The sequence below is a fragment of the Pseudophryne corroboree genome, chromosome 11 (assembly GCF_028390025.1).
Source record: "Pseudophryne corroboree isolate aPseCor3 chromosome 11, aPseCor3.hap2, whole genome shotgun sequence".
Classification (NCBI taxonomy): Eukaryota; Metazoa; Chordata; class Amphibia; order Anura; family Myobatrachidae; genus Pseudophryne; species Pseudophryne corroboree.
This window is the reverse complement of record NC_086454.1, coordinates 172,503,159-172,529,780: the sequence shown is the minus strand read 5'-3', so window position 1 is coordinate 172,529,780 and position 26,622 is coordinate 172,503,159. Positions and strand designations below refer to the sequence as shown.

Genomic DNA, 26,622 nt, shown 5'->3' with positions numbered 1-26,622 from the left:
AGGAAATGCAAGAAACGACCCAGTTGAAATTCCTGTGTAGGGGCCTTCTTGGCCTCACACCACGCAACATATTTACGCCAAATGCGGTGATAATGTTTTGCGGTTACTTCCTTTCTGGCTTTTACCAGAGTAGGGATGACTTCTTCTGGAATGCCCTTGTCCTTCAGGATCCGGCGTTCAACCGCCATGCCGTCAAACGCAGCCGCGGTAAGTCTTGGAACCGACAAGGCCCCTGCAGTAGCAGGTCCTGTCTTAGAGGTAGAGGCCACGGTTCGTCCGTGAGCATCTCTTGAAGTTCCGGGTACCAAGACCTTCTTGGCCAATCCGGAACCACGAGTATAGTTCTTACTCCTCTCCTTCTTATGATTCTCAATACTTTCGGTATGAGGGGCAGAGGAGGGAATACATACACTGACTGGTACACCCATGGCGTTACCAGAGCGTCCACTGCTATTGCCTGAGGGTCCCTTGACCTGGCGCAATATCTGTCCAGTTTTTTGTTTAGACGTGACGCCATCATGTCCACCTTTGGTCTTTCCCAACGGTTTACAATTTGGTGGAAGACTTCTGGGTGAAGTCCCCACTCTCCCGGGTGAAGGTCGTGTCTGCTGAGGAAGTCTGCTTCCCAGTTGTCCACTTGAATTAAGGCATTGTAAATGGCCCTTAGTTCTAGAATGTTTATATGAAGAGATGTTTCCATGCTTGACCACAAGCCCTGGAAATTCCTTCCCTGTGTGACTGCTCCCCAGCCTCTCAGGCTGGCATCCGTGGTTACCAGGATCCAATCCTGAATGCCAAATCTGCGGCCCTCTAGTAGATGAGCCCTCTGAAGCCACCACAGGAGAGACACCCTTGTCCTTGGCGACAGGGTTATCCGTTGATGCATCTGAAGATGCGATCCGGACCATTTTCCCAGTAGATCCCACTGAAAAGTTCTTGCATGGAATCTTCCGAATGGAATCGCTTCGTAAGAAGCCACCATTTTTCCCAGGACTCTTGTGCACTGATGCACTGAGACCTGTCCTGGTTTTAGGAGGTTCCTGACTAGCTCGGATAACTCCCTGGCCTTCTCCTCCGGGAGAAACACCTTCTTCTGGACTGTGTCCAGAATCATTCCTAAGAACAGTAGACGTGTCGTTGGAATCAGCTGCGATTTTGGAATATTTAGAATCCATCCGTGCTGACTTAGCACTACCTGAGATAGTGCCACTCCGACTTCTAACTGTTCCTTGGTTCTTGCCCTTATCAGGAGATCGTCCAAGTAAGGGATAATTAAGATGCCTTTTCTTCGTAGAAGAATCATCATTTCGGCCATTACCTTGGTAAAGACCCGAGGCGCCGTGGACAATCCAAACGGCAGCGTCTGAAACTGATAATGACAGTTTTGTACTACAAACCTGAGGTACCCTTGGTGAGAAGGATATATTGGGACGTGGAGATAAGCATCCTTGATGTCCAGCGACACCATATAGTCCCCCTCTTCCAGGTTCGCTATCACCGCTCTGAGTGACTCCATCTTGAATTTGAACCTTTTTATGTAAGTGTTCAAAGATTTTAGATTTAATATTGGTCTCACCGAGCCGTCCGGCTTCGGTACCACAAATAGTGTGGAATAATACCCCTTCCCCTGTTGTAAGAGGGGTACCTTGATTATCACCTGCTGGGAGTACAGCTTGTGAATGGCTTCCAGAACTGCCTCCCTGTCGGAGGGAGACTTTGGTAAAGCAGACTTCAGGAACCGATGAGGAGGAAACGCCTCGAATTCCAGTTTGTACCCCTGTGATACTACCTGTAGAATCCAGGGATCCACTTGCGAGTGAGCCCACTGCGCGTTGAAATTCTTGAGACGGGCCCCCACCGTGTCTGAGTCTGCTTGTAAAGCCCCAGCGTCATGCTGAAGACTTGGCAGAAGCAGGGGAGGGCTTCTGCTCCTGGGAAGCGGCTGCATGGTGCTGCCGTTTTCCTCTTCCTCTGCCCTTGGGCAGAAAAGAGTGACCTTTTGCTCGCTTGTACTTATGGGAACGAAAGGACTGAGTTTGAAAAGACTGTGTCTTTTTCTGTTGATGTGAAGTAACCTGGGGTAAAAAGGTGGATTTTCCAGCCGTTGCCGTGGCCACCAGGTCTGTTAGACCAGCCCCAAATAACTCCTCCCCCTTATACGGCAATACTTCCATGTGCCGTTTGGAATCTGCGTCCCCTGACCACTGTCTGGTCCATAATGCTCTTCTGGCAGAGATGGACATTGCGCTTACTCTTGATGCCAGGGTACAAATATCCCTCTGCGCATCACGCATATATAGCAATGCATCCTTTAAATGTTCTATAGTTAACAGAATATTGTCCCTATCCAGGGTATCAATATTCTCAGTCAGGGAATCCGCCCATGCGACTCCAGCACTGCACATCCAGGCTGATGCGATTGCTGGTCGCAGTATAACACCAGTATGTGTGTATATACTTTTCAGGATATTTTCCAGCCTCCTATCAGCTGGTTCTTTGAGGGTGGCCGTATCAGGGGACGGTAACGCTACTTGTTTAGATAAACGTGTGAGCGCCTTATCTACCCTAGGGGGTGTTTCCCACCGTGCCCTAACCTCTGGCGGGAAAGGGTATAGTGCTAATAACTTATTAGAAATTAGCTGTTTTTTATCGGGGGAAACCCACGCTTTATCACACACCTCATTTATTTCCTCAGACTCAGGAAAAACTATTGGCAGTTTTTTCACACCCCACATAATACCCGCCTTTGAGGTATTTGTAGTGTCAGAAAGGTTCAATGCCTCTTTCATTGCCGTGATCATGTAACGTGTGGCCCTACTGGACATTACGTTTGTCTCGTCACCGTCGACACTAGATTCAGTATCTGTATCTGGATCCGTGTCGACCCACTGAGGTAGCGGCCGTTTTAGGGCCCCTGAGGGTGTCTGAGACGCCTGAACAGGCACTAATTGATTTGCCGGCTTTCTCATGTCGTCAACAGTTTTTTGTAAATTGCTGACATTATCACTTAATTGCTTAAACACAATCATCCAGTCAGGTGTCGACTCCCTAAGGGGTGACATCACTAACACAGGCAACTGCTCCGCCTCCACCTCATTTTCCTCCTCATACATGTCGACACACGCGTACCGACACACAGCACACACACCGGGAATGCTCTGATAGAGGACAGGACCCTACTTAGCCCTTTGGAGAGACAGAGGGAGAGTCTGCCAGCACACACCCAGCGCTATATATATATACAGGGATAACCTTATATAAGTGTTAATCCCTTATAGCTGCTGTTAATCTAGTTATTTGCTGCCAAAATGCCCCCCCTTCTCTTTTTTACCCTGAATCAGATGCAGTACTGCAGGGGAGAATCAGGGAGCCGTCCTTCCAGCGAAGCTGTGAGGGAATAATGGCGCCAGTGTGCTGAGGAGATAGGCCCCGCCCCTTCACGACGTCCTTAACTCCCGCTTTTTTGTGTAAAATGGCAGGGGAAAAAATACATCCATATAGCCCTGGAGCTATATGTGATGTATTCCTTTTGCCAGCTAAGGTATATGTGTGTTATATTGCGTCTCAGGGCGCTCCCCCCCAGCGCCCTGCACCCTCAGTGACCGGAGTGTGAAGTGTGCTGAGAGCAATGGCGCACAGCTGCGGTGCTGTGCGCTACCTTAGTCTTGAAGACAGGATGTCTTCTGCCGCCGCTTTCACCGGACCTTCGTCTCTTCTGGCTCTGTAAGGGGGACGGCGGCGCGGCTCCGGTGACCCATCCAGGCTGAACCTGTGATCGTCCCTCTGGAGCTAACGTCCAGTAGCCTAAGAAGCCCAATCCACTCTGCACTCAGGTGAGTTCGCTTCTTCTCCCCTTAGTCCCACGATGCAGTGAGCCTGTTGCCAGCAGGACTCACTGAAAATAAAAAAAACCTAACTAAACTTTTATTCTAAGCAGCTCTGGAGAGCTACCTAGTTTGCACCCTTCTCGGCCGGGCACAAAAATCTAACTGGCTTGGAGGAGGGTCATAGGGGGAGGAGCCAGTGCACACCACCTGATATCTCAAGCTTTTATTTTGTGCCCTGTCTCCTGCGGAGCCGCTATTCCCCATGGTCCTTACGGAGTCCCAGCATCCACTTAGGACGTTAGAGAAATGCCTCATATGTAACTGCATTAAAGGTAAAGCAGAGGTCTCTGTGCCGGCTACAGGCCAGGTGCCTATATGGCATCCCATCACTATATGATTTCATATCATCTGTACTGTAGAACAAGAACACAGATACAACATTCCATCACATAAAGGGGGAGCTGCATCAGATGGAGAGTTGGAGAAGTTCCCCATATCAACCAATTAACTTCTAGCTAACACTATAAAGACAGCAACAAGTTGATTAGTTGTTATAGGCAACTTCTTCTGTTGTCCTCTTTAGATGGTCTGATAGAGCTCCCCCAAAGTGCCCTGCAGGCTAATGTACTGGCATTCCCGCATCCATAGAAGAACAAGCATTTTGATTTAAAATGGTTTGCTGAACTGAGAGTGGTTAAAGCCACAAAAAGAATACAACAGGTAATCAATATGATTACTAAGCACACAATTACAGTGAGCAATGTGATGCAATGGATTTTATCACTTATCTTTAATAGACAATGGGCCTGACTCAGTGATGGATGCAGATCACACAGGCTGCTGTGTCTTTGTACACAGTGGCTGTGCGATAATAAGCTGGTGCCACAGGAGGAGTCTTGTGTAAATAGACACATCCTGCCGGCTTCTATGATCGGCTGCTGCATCTGAAGACGCAGCTTCTATTCGCTCTGCGTGACAATTTGTCATCTGAGCAGCACTCAGGATGACCAGGAAATTCATGCTGCTGAAACGAGTGAAGCGGCGTTCAAGGGGACAGACCCTGGCTTCACTGACATGCTGCTAGTGTTTGCAGCCCCCAAACACCAGCAACCTGTCATCCATGCTGCAGCATTTGGGGTACTGCGAGCGGCATCACAACCTCAGATGTGCACATAGGTAGGGGGGTTTCAACGCATGCGCAGATTCAAAAACACTGGCGATGTACATATACATTGGGTTGCGTACATCTCTGAATTAGGCCCTATGTTGGAAAACATAGTATGCGTAGAAAATACAGGCATAGAAGTGTGGTGGACACACCTGGCCAGTCTGTCGGACAACAGGAAATTCTGCTGAATGTTTTCAACAAGGGCGCCCCTCATCTCTTCTACTACCTTAAACACTCGCTTAAAATTATCGAACTGCAAGAAAAAGGAGAAATAAAGAGAAGATGCATTAAAGTAGTTAATATGCAATGCTGTATTAGGAGGATAGGTTATTATAAGAATAGGTAAACGGAGCACCCTCAAACAGATTACCTGTCTCCTGCAGCTTTTCAGGGTCACCCCAGTCTTTGCACTTATGTCATCTAGATCTTTCTTAGTCCCTTTAGAGAGCTTCTTTCCAAGAACTTCCCGGACGAAAGCCTCATCAAAAGCATAGTACCTAGAGGTGTCAGTTACAGCAATACAAATATAACTTGATCGGTTAGCAAATCTTTCCCCATTCACTCAATAACACAATGGAGCTAGGGATTATGTAGGTTTGCTCTGCCCAATATGCCTCAAGTTACGTAACCCTCAAAAATTATTCAATTAGTCACAGTAATTTACCACAGGCTAACTGATTCCAGGGACTATTCAATCAGCTCCGAAGGCAGCCTGCACTTAACAAGGATTTCTTATTGGGTCTGAGCAGACCTGAAAAGAAATCCTGATAGCCTGTCTGCAGGCGCCACGACCATGTTAACACATAGGTCTGGGAACTTATAAGGGATAAAACGATTAATTTCACAGGCAAGAAAAAGGGGCTTTAACCGAATATCACCGATAATTAAAGCTCAAGGCTATGTATTTGGATGGACTAGGTACTCGCTGTAGCATAAGGTAGTAAATCTGGCTGCTGCGGATGTACGCACTTGCAGCCGCTTTGTGTCTAATTCAGAGCAGGCCCTATGGGGTACATTTACGTAAGCTTCTTAACAGAGAATTGGTGATGTTGCCCATAGCAACCAATCGGATGTTGTCTATCATTTACTCTATTGCCTTTTAGCAAATGATAGACAGCATCTGATTGGTTGCTATGGACAACACCACCAATTCTCTGTTTTAGAAGCTTTAGTAAATTTACCCCTATGTGTCTGCTGTATTTAAAGTAATGGATTGACATAAGATCCTATAGACTTATGCGAGTGGCGATAGGTGTATTATAGGATATCATGTGGCCTCACATTCCAGTAAACACATAGGGCTATATTTATAAAATTTAAAGCAGCACTAACATTAAGAATAACGCACATAAGGCTTTACACTTAATGACAGTACTGCTTTAAATGTTCATGTGAAACCCACCAAAAGGTGGCGGCTTACAAAAGCTGCCGCTTTGTGAATATAGCAAACAGAATTCACCAATTTGGGTTACTTTATTTAATTCATTATGTTTGTCATTCCAGATATGGAACATAAATGCTTACATTTAATGGGTAACTCCTAGACCAGTGATGGCTAACCTTGACACTCCAGCTGTTGTTGAACTACATATCCCAGCATGCCCTGCTACAGTTTTATTTGGCCATGCTAAAACTGATGCAGGGCATGCTGGGATGTGTAGTTCAACAACAGCTGGAGTGTCAAGGTTAGCCATCACTGTCCTAGACTGTACTATATAGTTCATCTATGACGTAGCCAGGATCTGTACAGTATATACACCTCAGTTTTCACCACAGAACCCAGAATATCCTAACCCAAGGTTCAGTCAGAAGTGTACTATCTTGTTATTAACCTTTTATAATAATATCATGGTTATTAAATGTGCAGGTTATTTATATTTAGCTTGCAGTACACAAGTTTTATAAGAAAAAAAAGGGGGGATTATGGGACAAAATTATAAACAGCATGAGGGCCCCATTGTTTAAAACAGGGGTACTCCAGGTACTGTGGAACTACAGATCGCAGCATGCCCCGCCACAGTTTTAGCATGCCCTAACAGCAAAACTGTGGCAGGGCATGCTGGTATTTGTAGTTTCACAGCAGATGGAGTGCAACAAGTTACCTACCCCTGGTTTAGAAGATGAGCCAGCCGCTGGAAGAGTGCCCCTTATATAGATACATTCTTTTTTTCTTTTTTTATTAATTAAATAGATTTGATGCTTTCAGATTATTAACTCTAATTTACTACCTCTCAATCAACATGCTCTGCTTGTAAGGCGGTATCTGGAAGAGCAGCTGCTGCACCAGTTTTGGGGGGTAATGAAGGAGCCTTTCAATCATCTGAAATGTACGGTAATGGTCCATTGTGTCACTCTCCAGGACATCAGGGCCTGCTCCAGTCTGATCTAGGATCCCACTCTTCAGCCGAATATTGACAGCATCGCTCACTGCAGAGTCAGAACACAGTGATAGGTACAAAAGGCGTCTCTGTAACTGTAGGATGTACAGGTGACAGGCTTAAGAAATACAGGAAATTTGTACTTAGGTAAAATCTTCTTTTGTGAATACATTATGCTGGTTGCAGAATGCAGAGGCAGGAGCATGGGCAATTTACATTTACCAGCAAAAGCTCAGCTCCAGGCTCTTTTCCTGTATACTGTAAGAATGCCAAATTGATTTCTCACAAATATTTAAAATGCCCGCTCTAATATATATTGTAAATACAGAAACCAAGTTGGAAAACCTGACCAGTGCGCAAATAGCTGCCTGTGTGAATCGGTTGATGTGGAGCGTCACCAACACTCCAATTTCATAACACAGCACCACAAGACCATCAACCTCGATTCCCTTGGCGCTCAGGGCTACAATCCAAAAATCCTCTGATAAAGCTGACTCAGAGTAGATGTAAATCGTCCACTTAGAACCTTAAAAATAAGAATTTACTTACCGATAATTCTATTTCTCGTAGTCCGTAGTGGATGCTGTGAACTCCGTAAGGACCATGGGGAATAGCGGCTCCGCAGGAGACTGGGCACAAAAGTAAAGCTTTAGGACTACCTGGTGTGCACTGGCTCCTCCCCCTATGACCCTCCTCCAAGCCTCAGTTAGGATACTGTGCCCGGACGAGCGTACACAATAAGGAAGGATTCATGAATCCCGGGTAAGACTCATACCAGCCACACCAATCACACCGTACAACTTGTGATATGAACCCAGTTAACAGCATGATAACAGAGGAGCCTCTGGAAAGATGGCTAACAACAACAATAACCCGAATTAGTTAACAATAACTATGTACAAGTATTGCAGACAATCCGCACTTGGGATGGGCGCCCAGCATCCACTACGGACTACGAGAAATAGAATTATCGGTAAGTAAATTCTTATTTTCTCTGACGTCCTAGTGGATGCTGGGAACTCCGTAAGGACCATGGGGATTATACCAAAGCTCCCAAACGGGCGGGAGAGTGCGGATGACTCTGCAGCACCGAATGAGAGAACTCCAGGTCCTCCTCAGCCAGGGTATCAAATTTGTAGAATTTAGCAAACGTATTTGCCCCTGACCAAGTAGCTGCTCGGCAAAGTTGTAGAGCCGAGACCCCTCGGGCAGCCGCCCAAGAAGAGCCCACCTTCCGTGTGGAATGGGCTTTTACAGATTTTGGCTGTGGCAGGCCTGCCACAGAATGTGCAAGCTGAATTGTACTACAAATCCAACGAGCAATAGTCTGCTTAGAAGCAGGAGCACCCAGCTTGTTGGGTGCATACAGAATAAACAGCGAGTCAGATTTTCTGACTCCAGCCGTCCTGGAAACATATATTTTCAGGGCCCTGACTACGTCCAGCAACTTGGAGTCCTCCAAGTCCCTAGTAGCCGCAGGTACCACAATAGGCTGGTTCAGGTGAAACGCTGAAACCACCTTAGGGAGAAATTGAGGACGAGTCCTCAATTCTGCCCTGTCCGTATGAAAAATCAGGTAAGGGCTTTTACAGGATAAAGCCGCCAATTCTGACACGCGCCTGGCCGTAGCCAAGGCCAACAACATGACCACTTTCCACGTGAGATATTTTAAATCCACAGATTTAAGCGGTTCAAACCAATGTGATTTTAGGAACCCCAAAACTACATTGAGATCCCAAGGTGCCACTGGAGGCACAAAAGGAGGCTGTATATGCAGCACCCCCTTGACAAACGTCTGAACTTCAGGCACTGAAGCCAGTTCTTTCTGGAAGAAAATCGACAGGGCCGAAATCTGAACCTTTATGGATCCCAATTTGAGGCCCATAGACACTCCTGTTTGCAGGAAATGTAGGAATCGACCCAGTTGAAATTCCTCCGTAGGGGCCTTCCTGGCCTCGCACCAAGCAACGTATTTCCGCCAAATGCGGTGATAATGCTTTATGGTTACATCCTTCCTGGCTTTGATCAGGGTAGGGATGACTTCCTCCGGAATGCCTTTCTCTTTCAGGATCCGGCGTTCAACCGCCATGCCGTCAAACGCAGCCGCGGTAAGTCTTGGAACAGACAGGGTCCTTGCTGGAGCAGGTCCCTTCTTAGAGGTAGAGGCCATGGGTCCTCTGTGAGCATCTCTTGAAGTTCCGGGTACCAAGTCCTTCTTGGCCAATCCGGAGCCACGAGTATAGTTCTCACTCCTCTCCGTCTTATAATTCTCAGTACCTTGGGTATGAGAGGCAGAGGAGGGAACACATACACTGACTGGTACACCCACGGTGTTACCAGAGCGTCCACAGCTATTGCCTGAGGGTCCCTTGACCTGGCGCAATACCTGTCCAGTTTTTTGTTGAGGCGGGACGCCATCATGTCCACCTTTGGTTTTTCCCAACGGTTTACAATCATGTGGAAGACTTCTGGGTGAAGTCCCCACTCTCCCGGGTGGAGGTCGTGCCTGCTGAGGAAGTCTGCTTCCCAGTTGTCCACTCCCGTAATGAACACTGCTGACAGTGCTATCACATGATTTTCCGCCCAGCGAAGAATCCTTGCAACTTCTGCCATTGCCCTCCTGCTTCTTGTGCCGCCCTGTCTGTTTACGTGGGCGACTGCCGTGATGTTGTCCGACTGGATCAGTATCGGCAGACCTTGAAGCAGAGGTCTTGCTTGGCTTAGAGCATTGTAAATGGCCCTCAACTCCAGAATATTTATGTGAAGTGATGTCTCCAGGCTTGACCACAAGCCCTGGAAATTTCTTCCCTGTGTGACTGCTCCCCAGCCTCGCAGGCTGGCATCTGTGGTCACCAGGACCCAGTCCTGAATGCCGAATCTGCGGCCCTCGAGAAGATGAGCACTCTGCAACCACCACAGGAGAGACACCCTTGTCCTTGGAGACAGGGATATCCGCTGATGCATCTGAAGATGCGATCCGGACCATTTGTCCAGCAGGTCCCACTGGAATGTTCTTGCGTGGAATCTGCCGAACGGGATTGCTTCGTAGGAAGCCACCATTTTTCCCAGGACCCTTGTGCATTGATGCACTGATACTTGGCCTGGTTTTAGTAGGTTTCTGACTAGCTCGGATAACTCCCTGGCTTTCTCTTCCGGGAGAAACACCTTTTTCTGGACTGTGTCCAGGATCATTCCAAGGAATAGAAGACGTGTCGTCGGGATCAGCTGCGATTTTGGGATATTGAGAATCCAACCGTGCTGCCGCAGCACTACTTGAGATAGTGCTACTCCGACTACCAATTGTTGCCTGGATCTTGCCCTTATCAGGAGATCGTCCAAGTAAGGGATAATCAAAACTCCTTTCTTTCGAAGGAGTATCATCATTTCGGCCATTACTTTGGTAAAGACCCGGGGCGCCGTGGACAATCCAAACGGCAGCATCTGAAACTGATAGTGGCAGTTCTGTACCACAAACCTGAGGTACCCTTGATGAGAAGGGTAAATTGGGACATGGAGGTAAGCATCCTTGATGTCCAGAGACACCATATAATCCCCTTCTTCCAGGTTCGCGATCACTGCTCTGAGTGACTCCATCTTGAATTTGAACCTCTGTATGTAAGTGTTCAAAGATTTTAGATTTAAAATAGGTCTCACCGAGCCGTCCGGCTTCGGTACCACAAACAGTGTGGAATAATACCCCTTTCCCTGTTGCAGGAGGGGTACCTTGATTATCACCCGCTGGGAATACAGCTTGTGAATGGCTTCCAATACCGCCTCCCTGTCGGAGGGAGACGTCGGTAAAGCAGACTTTAGGAAACGGCGAGGGGGAGACGTCTCGAATTCCAATTTGTACCCCTGAGATACCACCTAAGGGATCCAGGGGTCCACTTGTGAGTGAGCCCACTGCGCGCTGAAATTCTTGAGACGGGCCCCTACCGTACCCGAGTCCGCTTGTAAAGCCCCAGCGTCATGCTGAGGACTTGGCAGAAGCGGGAGAGGGCTTCTGTTCCTGGGAACTGGCTGTCTGCTGCAGCCGCCTTTTTCCTCTTCCTCTGCCACGGGGCAGAAAAGAGGAGCCTTTTGCCCTCTTACCCTTATGGGGCCGAAAGGACTGCGCCTGATAATACGGCGTCTTCTTATGTTGAGAGGCTACCTGGAGTAAAAATGTGGATTTCCCAGCAGTCGCCGTGGCCACCAGGTCTGATAGACCTACCCCAAATAACTCCTCCCCTTTATAAGGTAATACTTCCATATGCCTTTTGGAATCCGCATCACCTGACCACTGCCGCGTCCATAACCCCCTTCTGGCAGAAATGGACAGCGCACTTACTCTTGATGCCAGTCGGCAAATATCCCTCTGTGCTTCACGCATATATAAAAATGCATCTTTTAAATGCTCTATAGTCAGTAATATACTATCCCTATCCAGGGTATCAATATTGTCAGTCAGGGAATCCGACCAAGCCACCCCAGCACTGCACATCCAGGCTGAGGCGATTGCTGGTCGCAGTATAACACCAGTATGTGTGTATATACATTTTAGGATATTCTCCTGCTTTCTGTCACTCCTGCTTTCTGTCAGCAGGTTCCTTAAGGGCGGCCGTATCAGGAGACGGTAGTGCCACTTGTTTTGACAAGCGTGTGAGCGCTTTATCCACCCTAGGGGGTGTTTCCCAACGTGCCCTATCCTCTGGCGGGAAAGGGTATGATGCCAATAACTTTTTAGGAATTATCAGTTTTTTATCGGGGGAAACCCACGCTTCATCACACACTTCATTTAATTCATCAGATGCAGGAAAAACTACGGGTAGTTTTTTCTCACCAAACATAATACCCTTTTTAGTGGTACTTGTACTATCAGAAATGTGTAAAACATCTTTCATTGGCTCAATCATGTAACGTGTGGCCCTACTGGAAGTCACATTTGTCTCTTCACCGTCGACACTGGAGTCAGTATCCGTGTCGGCGTCTGTATCTGCCATCTGAGGTAACGGGAGTTTTAGAGCCCCTGATGGCCTTTGAGACGCCTGGACAGGCACAAGCTGAGTAGCCGGCTGTCTCATGTCATCAACTGTCTTTTGTAAAGAGCTGACACTATCACGTAAGTCCTTCCATAAGTTCATCCACTCAGGTGTCGACTCCCTAGGGGGTGACATCACCATTACCGGCAATTGCTCCGCCTCCACATCATTTTCCTCCTCATACATGTCGACACAATCGTATCGACACACAGCCCACACACAGGGAATGCTCTGATAGAGGACAGGACCCCACTAGCCCTTTGGGGAGACAGAGGGAGAGTATGCCAGCACACACCAGAGCGCTATATATATATATATATATATAGGGATAACCTTATATAAGTGTTTTTCCCCTTATAGCTGCTGTTATGTTAATACTGCGCCCAATTAGTGCCCCCCTCTCTTGTTTTACCCTTTTCTGTAGTGCAGGACTGCAGGGGAGAGTCAGGGAGACGTCCTTCCAGCGGAGCTGTGAGGGAAAATGGCGCCTGTGTGCTGAGGAGATAGGCTCCACCCCCTTCTCGGCTGACTTTTCTCCCGCTTTTTGCTGTATTCTGGCAGGGGTTAAAATACATCTATATAGCCCTGGGGGCTATATGTGAGGTATTTTCGCCAGCCAAGGTGTTTTTATTGCTGCTCAGGGCGCCCCCCCCCAGCGCCCTGCACCCTCAGTGACCGGAGTGTGAAGTGTGCCTGAGGAGCAATGGCGCACAGCTGCAGTGCTGTGCGCTACCCTGGTGAAGACTGATGTCTTCTGCCGCCGATTTTCCGGACCTCTTCTTGCTTCTGGCTCTGTAAGGGGGCCGGCGGCGCGGCTCTGGGACCGGACTCCGAGGCTGGGCCTGTGTTCGGTCCCTCTGGAGCTAATGGTGTCCAGTAGCCAAGAAGCCCAAGCTGGCTGCAAGCAGGCAGGTTCGCTTCTTCTCCCCTTAGTCCCTCGATGCAGTGAGCCTGTTGCCAGCAGGTCTCACTGAAAATAAAAAACCTAAAACTAAACTTTTTCTTAGAAACTCAGGAGAGTCCTAGAATGCACCCTTCTCGGCCGGGCACAAAAATCTAACAGGCTTGGAGGAGGGTCATAGGGGGAGGAGCCAGTGCACACCAGGTAGTCCTAAAGCTTTACTTTTGTGCCCAGTCTCCTGCGGAGCCGCTATTCCCCATGGTCCTTACGGAGTTCCCAGCATCCACTAGGACGTCAGAGAAAAAATAAGAATTTACTCACCGGTAATTCTATTTCTCGTAGTCCGTAGTGGATGCTGGGAACTCCGTATAGACCATGGGGAATAGCGGGCTCCGAAGGAGGCTGGGCACTCTAGAAAGATTTATGACTACCTGGTGTGCACTGGCTCCTCCCACTATGACCCTCCTCCAAGCCTCAGTTAGGACACTGTGCCCGGACGAGCAGACATAATAAGGAAGGATTTAGAATCCCGGGTAAGACTCTTACCAGCCACACCAATCACACCGTACAACTCGTGATACTATATCCAGTTTGACAGTATGAAAACAACTGAGCCTCTCAACAGATGGCTTAACAATAACCCTTTAGTTAACAATAACTATTTACAAGTATTGCAGACAATCCGCACTTGGGATGGGCGCCCAGCATCCACTACGGACTACGAGAAATAGAATTACCGGTGAGTAAATTCTTATTTTCTCTAACGTCCTAGTGGATGCTGGGAACTCCGTAAGGACCATGGGGATTATACCAAAGCTCCCAAACGGGCGGGAGAGTGCGGATGACTCTGTAGCACCGAATGAGAGAACTCCAGGTCCTCCTCAGCCAGGGTATCAAATTTGTAGAATTTTGCAAACGTGTTTGCCCCTGACCAAGTAGCTGCTCGGCAAAGTTGTAAAGCCGAGACCCCTCGGGCAGCCGCCCAAGATGAGCCCACCTTCCTTGTGGAATGGGCATTTACAGATTTTGGCTGTGGTATGCCTGCCACAGAATGTGCAAGCTGAATTGTACTACAAATCCAGCGAGCAATAGACTGCTTAGAAGCAGGAGCACCCAGCTTGTTGGGTGCATACAGGATAAACAGCGAGTCAGATTTTCTGACTCCAGCCGTCCTGGAAACATATATTTTCAGGGCCCTGACAACGTCTAGCAACTTGGAGTCCTCCAATTCACTAGTAGCCGCCGGCACCACAATAGGCTGGTTCAGGTGAAACGCTGACACCACCTTTAGGGAGAAATTGGGGACGAGTCCTCAACTCTGCACTATCCATATGGAAAATCAGATAAGGGCTTTTATATGATAAAGCCGCCAATTCTGACACTCGCCTGGCTGAAGCCAAGGCTAATAACATGACCACTTTCCACGTGAGATATTTCAGATCCACGGTTTTTAGTGGCTCAAACCAATGTGATTTTAAGAAACTCAACATCACGTTGAGATCCCAAGGTGCCACTGGAGGCACAAACGGGGGCTGAATATGCAGCACTCCTTTTACAAAAGTCTGAACTTCAGGTACTGAAGCTAGTTCTTTTTGAAAGAAAATCGACAGAGCCGAGATCTGTACTTTAATGGAGCCTAGTTTTAGGCCCATATCCACTCCTGCTTGCAGGAAATGCAGAAATCGACCTAGTTGAAATTCCTCTGTTGGGGCCTTATTGGCCTCGCACCATGCAACATATTTTCGCCATATGCGGTGATAATGCGTTGCCGTAACATCTTTCCTGGCCTTAATAAGCGTAGGAATGACTTCTTCCGGAATACCCTTTTCCTTTAGGATCCGGTGTTCAACCGCAATGCCGCCAAACGCAGCCGCGGTAAGTCTTGGAACAGACAGGGCCCCTGCTGTATCAGGTCCTGTCTGAGCGGTAGAGGCCACGGGTCCTCTGAGAGCATCTCTTGAAGTTCCGGGTACCACGCTCGTCTTGGCCAATCCGGAACCACGAGAATTGTGTTTACTCCTCGCTTTCTTATTATTCTCAATACCTTTGGAATGAGAGGCAGAGGAGGGAACACATAAACCGACTGGTACACCCACGGTGTCACTAGAGCGTCCACAGCTATCGCCTGAGGGTCCCTTGACCTGGCGCAATATCTTTTTAACTTTTTGTTGAGACGGGACGCCATCATGTCCACCTGTGGTTTTTCCCAACGGTTTACCAGCATCTGGAAGACTTCTGGGTGAAGTCCCCACTCCCCCGGGTGGAGGTCGTGTCTGCTGAGGAAGTCTGCTTCCCAGTTGTCCACTCCCGGAATGAACACTGCTGACAGTGCTAGTACATGATTCTCCGCCCATCGGAGAATTTTTGTGGCTTCTGCCATCGCCATCCTGCTTCTTGTGCCGCCCTGTCGATTTACATGGGCGACTGCCGTGATGTTGTCTGACTGGATCAGCACCGGCTGGTGTAGGAGCAGGGCTTTTGCTCGACTTAGGGCATTGTAGATGGCCCTTAGTTCCAGAATATTTATGTGAAGGGAAGTCTCCTGACTCGACCATAGTCCTTGGAAGTTTCTTCCCTGTATGACTGCCCCCCAGCCTCGAAGGCTGGCATCCGTGGTCACCAGGACCCAGTCCTGTATTCCGAACCTGCGGCCCTCTAGAAGATGGGCACTCTGCAGCCACCACAGTAGAGACACCCTGGTTCTTGGAGACAGGGTTATTAAGCGATGCATCTGAAGATGCGATCCGGACCACTGGTCCAACAGGTCCCACTGAAAGATTCTGGCATGGAACCTGCCGAAGGGAATTGCTTCGTAAGAAGCTACCATCTTTCCCAGGACCCGTGTGCAGCGATGCACTGATACCTGTTTTGATTTCAGGAGGTCTCTGACTAGAGATGACAACTCCCTGGCTTTCTCCTCCGGGAGAAACACTTTCTTCTGGACTGTATCCAAAATCATACCCAGGAACAGTAGCCGTGTCGTCGGAACCAGCTGTGACTTTGGGATATTTAGAATCCAGCCGTGCTGGTGCAGCACCTCCTGAGATAGTGCTACTCCCACCAACAACTGTTCCTTGGACCTCGCTTTTATTAGGAGATCGTCCAAGTACGGGATAATTAAAACTCCCTTTCTTCGAAGGAGTATCATCATTTCCGCCATAACCTTGGTAAATACCCTCGGTGCCGTGGACAGTCCAAACGGCAGCGTCTGGAATTAGTAATGGCAATCCTGTACCACAAATCTGAGGTACTCCTGGTGAGGATGGTAAATGGGGACATGCAAGTAAGCATCCTTGATGTCCAGGGATACCATGTAATCCCCCTCGTCCAGGCTTGCAATAACCGCCCTGAGCGATTCCATCTTGAACTTGAATTTCTTTATGTACGTGTTCAAGGATTTCAAATTTAGAATGGGTCTCACCGAACCGTCCGGTTTCGGTACCACAAATAGTGTGGAATAATAACCCCGGCCTTGTTGAAGTAGGGGTACCTTGATTATCACCTGCTGGGAATACAGCTTGTGAATTGCCGCTAGCACCGCCTCCCTGTCTGAGGCAGCAATCGGCAAGGCAGATTTTAGGAACCGGTGGGGTGGGGACGCCTCGAATTCCATCTTGTACCCCTGAGATACTATTTGCAGGATCCAGGGATCCACCTGTGAGCGAACCCACTGATCGCTGAAATTTTTGAGGCGACCCCCCACCGTACCTGGCTCCGCCTGTGGAGCCCCACCGTCATGCGGCGGACTTGGAAGAAGAAGCGGGGGAGGACTTTTGCTCCTGGGAACCTGCTGTTTGTTGCAGCCTTTTTCCCCTACCTCTGCCTCTGGACAGAAAGGACCCGCCTTTTCCACGCCTGTTTTTCTGGGTCCGAAAGGACTGAACCTGATAAAACGGCGCCTTCTTAGGCTGTGAGGGGACATGGGGTAAAAATGCTGACTTCCCAGACGTTGCTGTGGAAACTAGGTCCGAGAGACCATCCCCAAATAATTCCTCACCCTTATATGGTAACACTTCCATGTGCTTTTTTGAATCTGCATCTCCTGTCCACTGGCGAGTCCATAAGCCTCTCCTAGCAGAAATGGACAATGCACTTACTTTAGATGCCAGTCGGCAGATTTCCCTTTGTGCATCTCTCATATATAAGACTGAGTCTTTTATATGGTCTATGGTTAACAGGATCGTGTCTCTGTCTAATGTGTCAATATTTTCCGACAGTTTATCTGACCACGCAGCGGCAGCACTGCACATCCAAGCTGACGCAATAGCTGGCCTAAGTATAATGCCTGTGTGTGTATATACAGACTTCAGGATCGCCTCCTGCTTTCTATCAGCAGGTTCCTTGAGGGCGGCCGTATCCGGAGACGGTAGTGCCACCTTTTTAGACAAACGTGTGAGCGCTTTATCCACCCTAGGAGGTGTTTCCCAACGTGACCTATCCTCTGGCGGGAAAGGGAACGCCATTAGTACCTTCTTAGGAATTACCAATTTTTTTATCAGGGAAAGCCCACGCTTCTTCACACACTTCATTTAATTCATCTGATGGGGGAAAAACTACGGGTAGTTTTTTCTCCCCAAACATAATACCCTTTTTAGTGGTACCTGTATTTATATCAGAAATGTGTAACACCTCTTTCATTGCCTCAATCATGCAGTGAATGGCCTTAGTGGGCATCAGGTTAGACTCATCGTCGTCGACACTGGTGTCAGTATCAGTGTCGACATCTGGGTCTGCTTGAGGTAGCGGGCGTTTTAGAGCCCCTGACGACCCATGCGACGCCTGGGCAGGCACGAGCTGAGAAGTCGGCTGTCCCACATTTGGCATGTCGTCGATTTTCTTATATAAGGAGTCTATACGTGCACTCATTATTTTCCATAAGCCCATCCACTCAGGTGTCTGCCCCGCAGGGGGTGACATCCCTTCTAAAGGCATCTGCTCCGCCTCAACATCATTATCCTCATCAAACATGTCGACACAGCCGTACCGACACACCGCACACACAAGGAATGCTCCGAATGAGGACAGGACCCACAAAAGCCCTTTGGGGGGACAGAGTGAGAGTATGCCAGCACACACCAGAGCGCTATATAATGCAGGGACTAACTGAGTTATGTCCCCTATAGCTGCTTTTTATATTATATATATATATATTGCGCCTAAATTTAGTGCCCCCCTCTCTGTTTTTACCCTGTTCTGTAGTGTAGACTGCAGGGGAGAGCCAGGGAGCTTCCTTCCAGCGGATCTGTGAAGGAGAAATGGCGCCAGTGTGTCTGAGGGAGATAGCTCCGCCCCTTTTCCGCGGCCTATTCTCCCGCTTTTTCCTGGATTCTGGCAGGGGTATTTACCACATATATAGCCTCTGGGGCTATAAATTGTGGTATTTTTGCCAGCCAAGGTGTTTTTATTGCTGCTCAGGGCGCCCCCCCCCCAAGCGCCCTGCACCCTCAGTCACCGGAGTGTGAAGTGTGCATGAGGAGCAATGGCGCACAGCTGCAGTGCTGTGCGCTACCTTGGTGAAGACTGATGTCTTCTGCCGCCGTTTTTCCGGACCTCTTCTTGCTTCTGGCTCTGTAAGGGGGACGGCGGCGCGGCTCCGGGACCGAACACCAAGGACTGGGCCTGCGGTCGATCCCTCTGGAGCTAATGGTGTCCAGTAGCCTAAGAAGCCCAATCCGGCTGCAAGCAGGCGAGTTCGCTTCTTCTCCCCTTAGTCCCTCGCTGCAGTGAGCCTGTTGCCAGCAGGTCTCACTGAAAATAAAAAACCTAAACTATACTTTCTTTCTAAGGGCTCAGGAGAGCCCCTAGTGTGCATCCAACCTCGGCCGGGCACGAAATCTAACTGAGGCTTGGAGGAGGGTCATAGTGGGAGGAGCCAGTGCACACCAGGTAGTCATAAATCTTTCTAGAGTGCCCAGCCTCCTTCGGAGCCCGCTATTCCCCATGGTCCTTACGGAGTTCCCAGCATCCACTAGGACGTTAGAGAAACATAAAATAAGAATTTACTTACCGATAATTCTATTTCTCATAGTCCGTAGTGGATGCTGGGGACTCCGAAAGGACCATGGGGAACAGCGGCTCCGCAGGAGACTGGGCACAAAAGTAAAGCTTTAGAACTACCTGGTGTGCACTGGCTCCTCCCCCTATGACCCTCCTCCAAGCCTCAGTTAGGATACTGTGCCCGGACGAGCGTACACAATAAGGAAGGATTTTGAATCCCGGGTAAGACTCATACCAGCCACACCAATCACACCGTACCACTTGTGATCTGAACCCAGTTAACAGCATGATAACAGAGGAGCCTCTGAAAAGATGGCTCACAACAATAATAACCCGATTTTTTGTAACAATAACTATGTACAAGTATTGCAGACAATCCGCACTTGGGATGGGCGCCCAGCATCCACTACGGACTATGAGAAATAGAATTATTGGTAAGTAAATTCTTATTTTCTCTGACGTCCTAGTGGATGCTGGGGACTCCGTCAGGACCATGGGGATTATACCAAAGCTCCCAAACGGGCGGGAGAGTGCGGATGACTCTGCAGCACCGAATGAGAGAACTCCAGGTCCTCTTTAGCCAGGGTATCAAATTTGTAGAATTTTACAAACGTGTTCTCCCCCGACCACGTAGCTGCTCGGCAGAGTTGTAATGCCGAGACCCCTCGGGCAGCCGCCCAGGATGAGCCCACCTTCCTTGTGGAATGGGCCTTGACAGATTTAGGCTGTGGCAGGCCTGCCACAGAATGTGCAAGTTGAATTGTGCTACAAATCCAACGAGCAATCGTCTGCTTAGAAGCAGGAGCACCCAGCTTGTTGGGTGCATACAGTATAAACAGCGAGTCAGATTTTCTGACTCCAGCCGTCCTTGAAATATATATTTTCAATGCCCTGACAACGTCCAGCAACTTGGAATCCTCCAAATCGCTAGTAGCCGCAGGCACCACAATAGGCTGGTTCAGGTGAAACGCTGACACCACCTTAGGCAGAAAATGAGGACGCGTCAGCAGTTCTGCCCTGTCCGAATGGAAAATCAGATATGGGCTTTTATACGATAAAGCCGCCAATTCTGACACTCTCCTGGCTGAAGCCAGGGCCAGTAGCATGGTTACTTTCCATGTAAGATATTTCAAATCCGCCGATTTGAGTGGCTCAAACCAATGGGATTTGAGAAAATCCAAAACTACATTAAGGTCCCACGGAGCCACTGGGGGCACAACCGGGGGCTGTATATGTAGTACTCCTTTTACAAAAGTCTGGACTTCAGGAACTGAAGCCAATTCTTTCTGGAAGAAAATCGACAGGGCCGAAATTTGAACCTTAATGGACCCCAACTTGAGGCCCATAGACAATCCTGTTTGCAGGAAATGTAGGAATCGACCCAATTGAAATTCCTCCGTGGGGGCCTTCCTGGCCTCACACCACGCAACATATTTTCTCCAAATGCGGTGATAATGTTGTGCAGTCACCTCCTTCCTGGCTTTAACCAGTGTAGGAATGACCTCTTCTGGAATGCCTTTTTCCCTTAGAAGTCGGCGTTCAACCGCCACGCCGTCAAACGCAGCCGCGGTAAGTCTTGGAATAGACACGGTCCCTGCTGAATCAGGTCCCGTCTTAGAGGTAGAGGCCACGGATTTTCCGTGAGCATCTCCTGAAGTTCCGGGTACCAAGTTCTTCTTGGCCAATCCGGAGCCACGAGTATCGTTCTTACTCCCCTTTGCCGTATAATTCTCAGTACTTTGGGTATGAGAGGCAGAGGAGGAAACACATACACTGACTGGAACACCCACGGTGTTACCAGAGCGTCCACAGCTATTGCCTGAGGGTCTCTTGACCTGGCGCAATACCTGTCCAGTTTTTTGTTGAGGCGAGACGCCATCATATCCACCTTTGGTTTTTCCCAACGGTTCACAATCATGTGGAAGACTTCTGGATGAAGTCCCCACTCTCCCGGGTGTAGATCGTGTCTGCTGAGGAAGTCTGCTTCCCAGTTGTCCACTCCCGGAATGAACACTGCTGACAGTGCTATCACATGATCTTCCGCCCAGCGAAGAATCCTTGCAGCTTCTGCCATTGCTCTCCTGCTTCTTGTGCCGCCCTGTCTGTTTACGTGGGCGACTGCCGTGATGTTGTCCGACTGGATCAACACCGGCTGACCCTGAAGCAGGGGTTTTGCCAGGCTTAGAGCATTGTAAATCGCTCTTAGCTCCAATATATTTATGTGAAGAGACATCTCCAGGCTTGACCATACTCCCTGGAAGTTTCTTCCCTGTGTGACCGCTCCCCAGCCTCTCAGACTGGCATCCGTGGTCACCAGGACCCAGTCCTGTATGCCGAATCTGCGGCCTTCTAACAGATGAGCACTCTGCAACCACCACAGAAGAGACACCCTTGTCCGTGGCGATAAGGTTATCCGCTGATGCATCTGCAGATGCGATCCGGACCATTTGTCCAGCAGATCCCACTGAAAAGTTCGTGCGTGGAATCTGCCGAATGGGATTGCTTCGTAAGAAGCCACCATCTTTCCCAGGACTCTTGTGCATTGATGCACAGACACTTTTCCTGGTTTTAGGAGGTTCCTGACAAGTTCGGATAACTCCTTGGCTTTCTCCTCCGGAAGAAACACCTTTTTCTGAACCGTGTCCAGAATCATTCCCAGGAACAGCAGACGTGTTGTCGGGGTCAACTGAGATTTTGGAAAATTCAGAATCCACCCATGTTGTTGCAGCACTACTTGGGTTAGTGCTACTCCGTCCTCCAGCTGTTCTCTGGACCTTGCCCTTATCAGGAGATCGTCCAAGTAAGGGATAATTAATACGCCTCTTCTTCGCAGAAGAATCATCATTTCGGCCATTACCTTGGTAAAGACCCGAGGTGCCGTGGACAATCCAAACGGCAGCGTCTGAAACTGATAATGACAGTTTTGCACCACGAACCTGAGGTACCCTTGATGTGAAGGGCAAATTGGGACATGCAGGTAAGCATCTTTTATGTCCAGGGACACCATAAAGTCCCCTTCTTCCAGATTCGCTATCACTGCTCTGAGTGATTCCATCTTGAACTTGAATTTTTGTATGTACAGGTTCAAAGATTTTAGATTTAGAATAGGTCTTACCGAGCCGTCCGGCTTCGGTACCACAAATAGCGTGGAGTAATACCCCTTTTCCTGTTGTAGGAGGGGTACCCTGACTATCACCTGCTGAGAAAACAGCTTGTGAATGGCTTCCAATACCGTCGCCCTGTCTGAGGGAGACGTTGGCAAAGCAGACTTTAGGAACCGGCGAGGGGGAGACTTCTCGAATTCCAACCTGTAACCCTGAGATACTACCTGCAGGATCCAGGGGTCCACCTGTGAGCATGCCCACTGCGCGCTGAAATTCTTGAGTCGACCCCCCATCGTTCCTGAGTCCGCTTGTAAAGCCCCAGCGTCATGCTGAGTGCTTTGCAGAACCCGCGGAGGGCTTCTGTTCCTGGGAAGGAGCTGCTTGCTGCCCTCTCTTACCCTTTCCTCTGCCTCGGGGCAGATATGACTGTCCTTTTGCCCGCTTCTTATAGGACCGAAAGGACTGCGGCTGAAAAGACGGTGTCTTTTTCTGTTGGGAGGGGGTCTGAGGTAAAAAGGTGGATTTCCCAGCAGTTGCCGTAGCCACCAAATCCGATAGACCGACGCCAAATAATTCCTCCCCTTTATACGGCAATACTTCCATATGCCGTTTGGAATCCGCATCACCTGACCACTGTCGTGTCCATAAACTTCTTCTGGCAGATATGGACATCGCACTTACTCTCGATGCCAGAGTGCAAATATCCCTCTGAGCATCTCGCATATAAAGAAAAGCATCCTTTAATTGCTCTAAAGTCTGTAAAATACTGTCCCTATCCAGGGTATCAATATTTTCAGTCAGGGAATCCGACCAGACCACCCCAGCACTGCACATCCAGGCTGAGGCGATGGCTGGTCGCAGTATAACACCAGTATGTGTGTATATACTTTTTAGGGTAGTTTCCAGCCTCCTATCAGCTGGATCCTTGAGGGCGGTCGTATCAGGAGACGGTAACGCCACTTGTTTTGATAAGCGTGTGAGCGCCTTATCCACCTTAGGGGGTGTTTCCCAGCGCGCCCTAACCTCTGGCGGGAAAGGGTATAATGCCAATAACTTTTTTGAAATTAGCACTTTTCTATCTGGGTTAACCCACGCTTCATCACATACATCATTCAATTCCTCTGATTCAGGAAAAACTACAGGTAGTTTTTTTTTCACCCCCCACATAATACCCCTTTTTGTGGTACTTGTAGTATCAGAGATATGCAAAGCCTCCTTCATTGCCGTGATCATATAACGTGTGGCCCTACTGGAAAATACATTTGTTTCTTCACCGTCGACACTAGATTCAGTGTCCGTGTCTGGGTCTGTGTCGACCGACTGAGGTAAAGGGCGTTTTACAGCCCCTGACGGTGTCTGAGACGCCTGGGCAGGTACTAACTGGTTTTCCGGCCGTCTCATGTCGTCAACTGATTTTTGTAATGTGCTGACATTATCACGTAATTCCATAAACAAAGCCATCCATTCCGGTGTCGACTCCCTGGGGGGTGACATCACCATTACCGGCAATTGCTCTGCCTCCACACCAACATCGTCCTCATACATGTCGACACACACGTACCGACACACAGCAGACACACAGGGAATGCTCTATTGAAGACAGGACCCCACTAGCCCTTTGGGGAGACAGAGGGAGAGTTTGCCAGCACACACCCAAGCGCTATAATATATATGGGAACAACCCTATATAAGTGTTGTATCCTTATAGCAGCTTAAATATAGTAATATCGCCAAAAAAAGTGCCCCCCCTCTCTGTTTTACCCTGTTTCTGTAGTGCAGTGCAGGGGAGAGTCCTGGGAGCCTTCCTCACAGCGGAGCTGAGCAGGAAAATGGCGCTGTGTGCTGAGGAGAATAAGCCCCGCCCCCTATTTCGGCGGGCTCTTCTCCGGAGTTTGTGAGATCTGGCAGGGGTTAAATACATCCATATAGCCTCAAGGGCTATATGTGATGTATTTTTTAGCCATAAAAAGGTATTATACATTGCTGCCCAGGGCGCCCCCCCAGCGCCCTGCACCCTCCGTGACCGCTGTGTGAAGTGTGCTGACAACAATGGCGCACAGCTGCAGTGCTGTGCGCTACCTCAGGAAGACTGAAAAGTCTTCTGCCGCCTGCTTCTGGACCTCTTCCATCTTCGGCATCTGCAAGGGGGGTCGGCGGCGCGGCTCCGGGACCGGACTCCATGGCTGGGCCTGTGTTCGATCCCTCTGGAGCTAATGGTGTCCAGTAGCCTAAGAAGCCAATCCATCCTGCACGCAGGTGAGTTGACTTCTCTCCCCTAAGTCCCTCGATGCAGTGAGCCTGTTGCCAGCAGGACTCACTGAAAATAAAAAACCTAAAAACTTTTTCTAAGCAGCTCTTTAGGAGAGCCACCTAGATTGCACCCTGCTCGGACGGGCACAAAAACCTAACTGAGGCTTGGAGGAGGGTCATAGGGGGAGGAGCCAGTGCACACCACCTGATCCTAAAGCTTTATTTTTGTGCCCTGTCTCCTGCGGAGCCGCTAATCCCCATGGTCCTGACGGAGTCCCCAGCATCCACTAGGACGTTAGAGAAAATACGTTTTTTTCCTCACCGTCGACACTGGAGTCAGTGTCCGTGTCTGTGTCGACCACCTGAGGTAACGGGCGCTTTAGAGCCCCTGACGGTGTTTGAGACGCCTGTACAGGTATTAACTGATTTGCCGGCTGTCTCATGTCGTCAACAGTCTTTTGTAAAGTGCTGACACTATCACGTAATTCCTTCCATAAGACCATCCAGTCAGGTGTCGACTCCCTAGGGGGTGACATCACTAATACAGGCAATTGCTCCGCCTCCATACCATTTTCCTCCTCATACATGTCGACACAACGTACCGACACACAGCACACACACACAGGGAATGCTCTGATAGAGGACAGGACCCCACTAGCCCTTTGGGGAGACAGAGGGAGAGTTTGCCAGCACACACCAGAGCGCTATATATATATACAGGGATAACCTTATATATGTGTTTTTCCCTTATATAGCTGCTGTATAGATTTATCTGCCAAATTAGTGCCCCCCCTCTCTTGTTTTACCCTGTTTCTGTAGTGCAGGACTGCAGGGGAGAGTCAGGGAGCTTCCCTCCAACGGAGCTGTGAGGAAAAATGGCGCCAGTGGGCTGAGGAGATAGGCTCCGCCCCCTTCTCGGCGGCCGTTCTCCCGCTTTTTTATGGAAAAACAGGCATGAGTTAAATGCATCCATATAGCCCAGGAGCTATATGTGATGCATTTTTTGCCCCCTAAGGTGTTTATATTGCGTCTCAGGGCGCCCCCACCCAGCACCCTGCACCCTCAGTGACCGGAGTGTGAAGTGTGCTGAGAGCAATGGCGCACAGCTGCGGTGCTGTGCGCTACCTTATTGAAGACAGGACGTCTTCTGCCGCCGATTTTTCCGGACCTCTTCTGCTCTTCTGGCTCTGTAAGGGGGACGGCGGCGCGGCTCTGGGACCCATCCATGGCTGGGCCTGTGATCGTCCCTCTGGAGCTAATGTCCAGTAGCCTAAGAAGCCCAATCCACTCTGCACGCAGGTGAGTTCGCTTCTTCTCCCCTTAGTCCCTCGATGCAGTGAGCCTGTTGCCAGCAGGTCTCACTGAAAATAAAAAACCTAAAACTAAACTTTTTTCTAAGCAGCTCAGGAGAGCCACCTAGACTGCACCCTTCTCGTTCGGGCACAAAAATCTAACTGAGGCTTGGAGGAGGGTCATAGGGGGAGGAGCCAGTGCACACCAGGTAGTTCTAAAGCTTTACTTTTGTGCCCAGTCTCCTGCGGAGCCGCTATTCCCCATGGTCCTTTCGGAGTCCCCAGCATCCACTAGGACGTCAGAGAAAAATAACACCTCATAGGGCAATATATCCAATTCTTCTATGTTAGTGCAATGTGGATAAATGAGGACTCCTACCCTTTGGAGTGGTCTACGTTTTAGGTAGACAAAACGGCATGTGATATTTTTGGGGGGGTACAACCCACACTGGATACCTCACGTATTCATCCCGGTGAGTGGTCTACTCAAAAATGGGCAGACAAATGAGCATGAGAATGAAAGGTCCAGGCGTCCCTGCACTGCATCCCATAAGAGAAAACAATACACCCACACGTTATCTGAGTTCCAAAGCTCATTGATGTATATATTTGTTGTTAAAAGGATATGGATTCAATATATATTACAAAGTACAGTATACCTATAGTTACATGAATACAACTCAC

At 49.1% G+C, this 26,622-nt stretch overlaps 1 protein-coding gene across 3 annotated transcripts in view; it reads right to left on the bottom strand.

Moving 5' to 3' along the window:
• Nucleotides 1-26,622, bottom strand: part of FIBP (FGF1 intracellular binding protein) — a 134,299-nt gene that overhangs the window by 83,270 nt on the left and 24,407 nt on the right. For all 3 annotated transcript variants that reach the window (XM_063945081.1, XM_063945080.1, XM_063945082.1), the window contains exons 3-5: nucleotides 7,224-7,422; nucleotides 5,366-5,492; nucleotides 5,148-5,248 (exon numbers count right to left, since the gene is read on the bottom strand). In XM_063945081.1, the coding sequence (XP_063801151.1) occupies nucleotides 5,148-5,248; nucleotides 5,366-5,492; nucleotides 7,224-7,422 (427 nt within the window). The remainder of the gene's footprint in view (nucleotides 1-5,147; nucleotides 5,249-5,365; nucleotides 5,493-7,223; nucleotides 7,423-26,622) is intronic.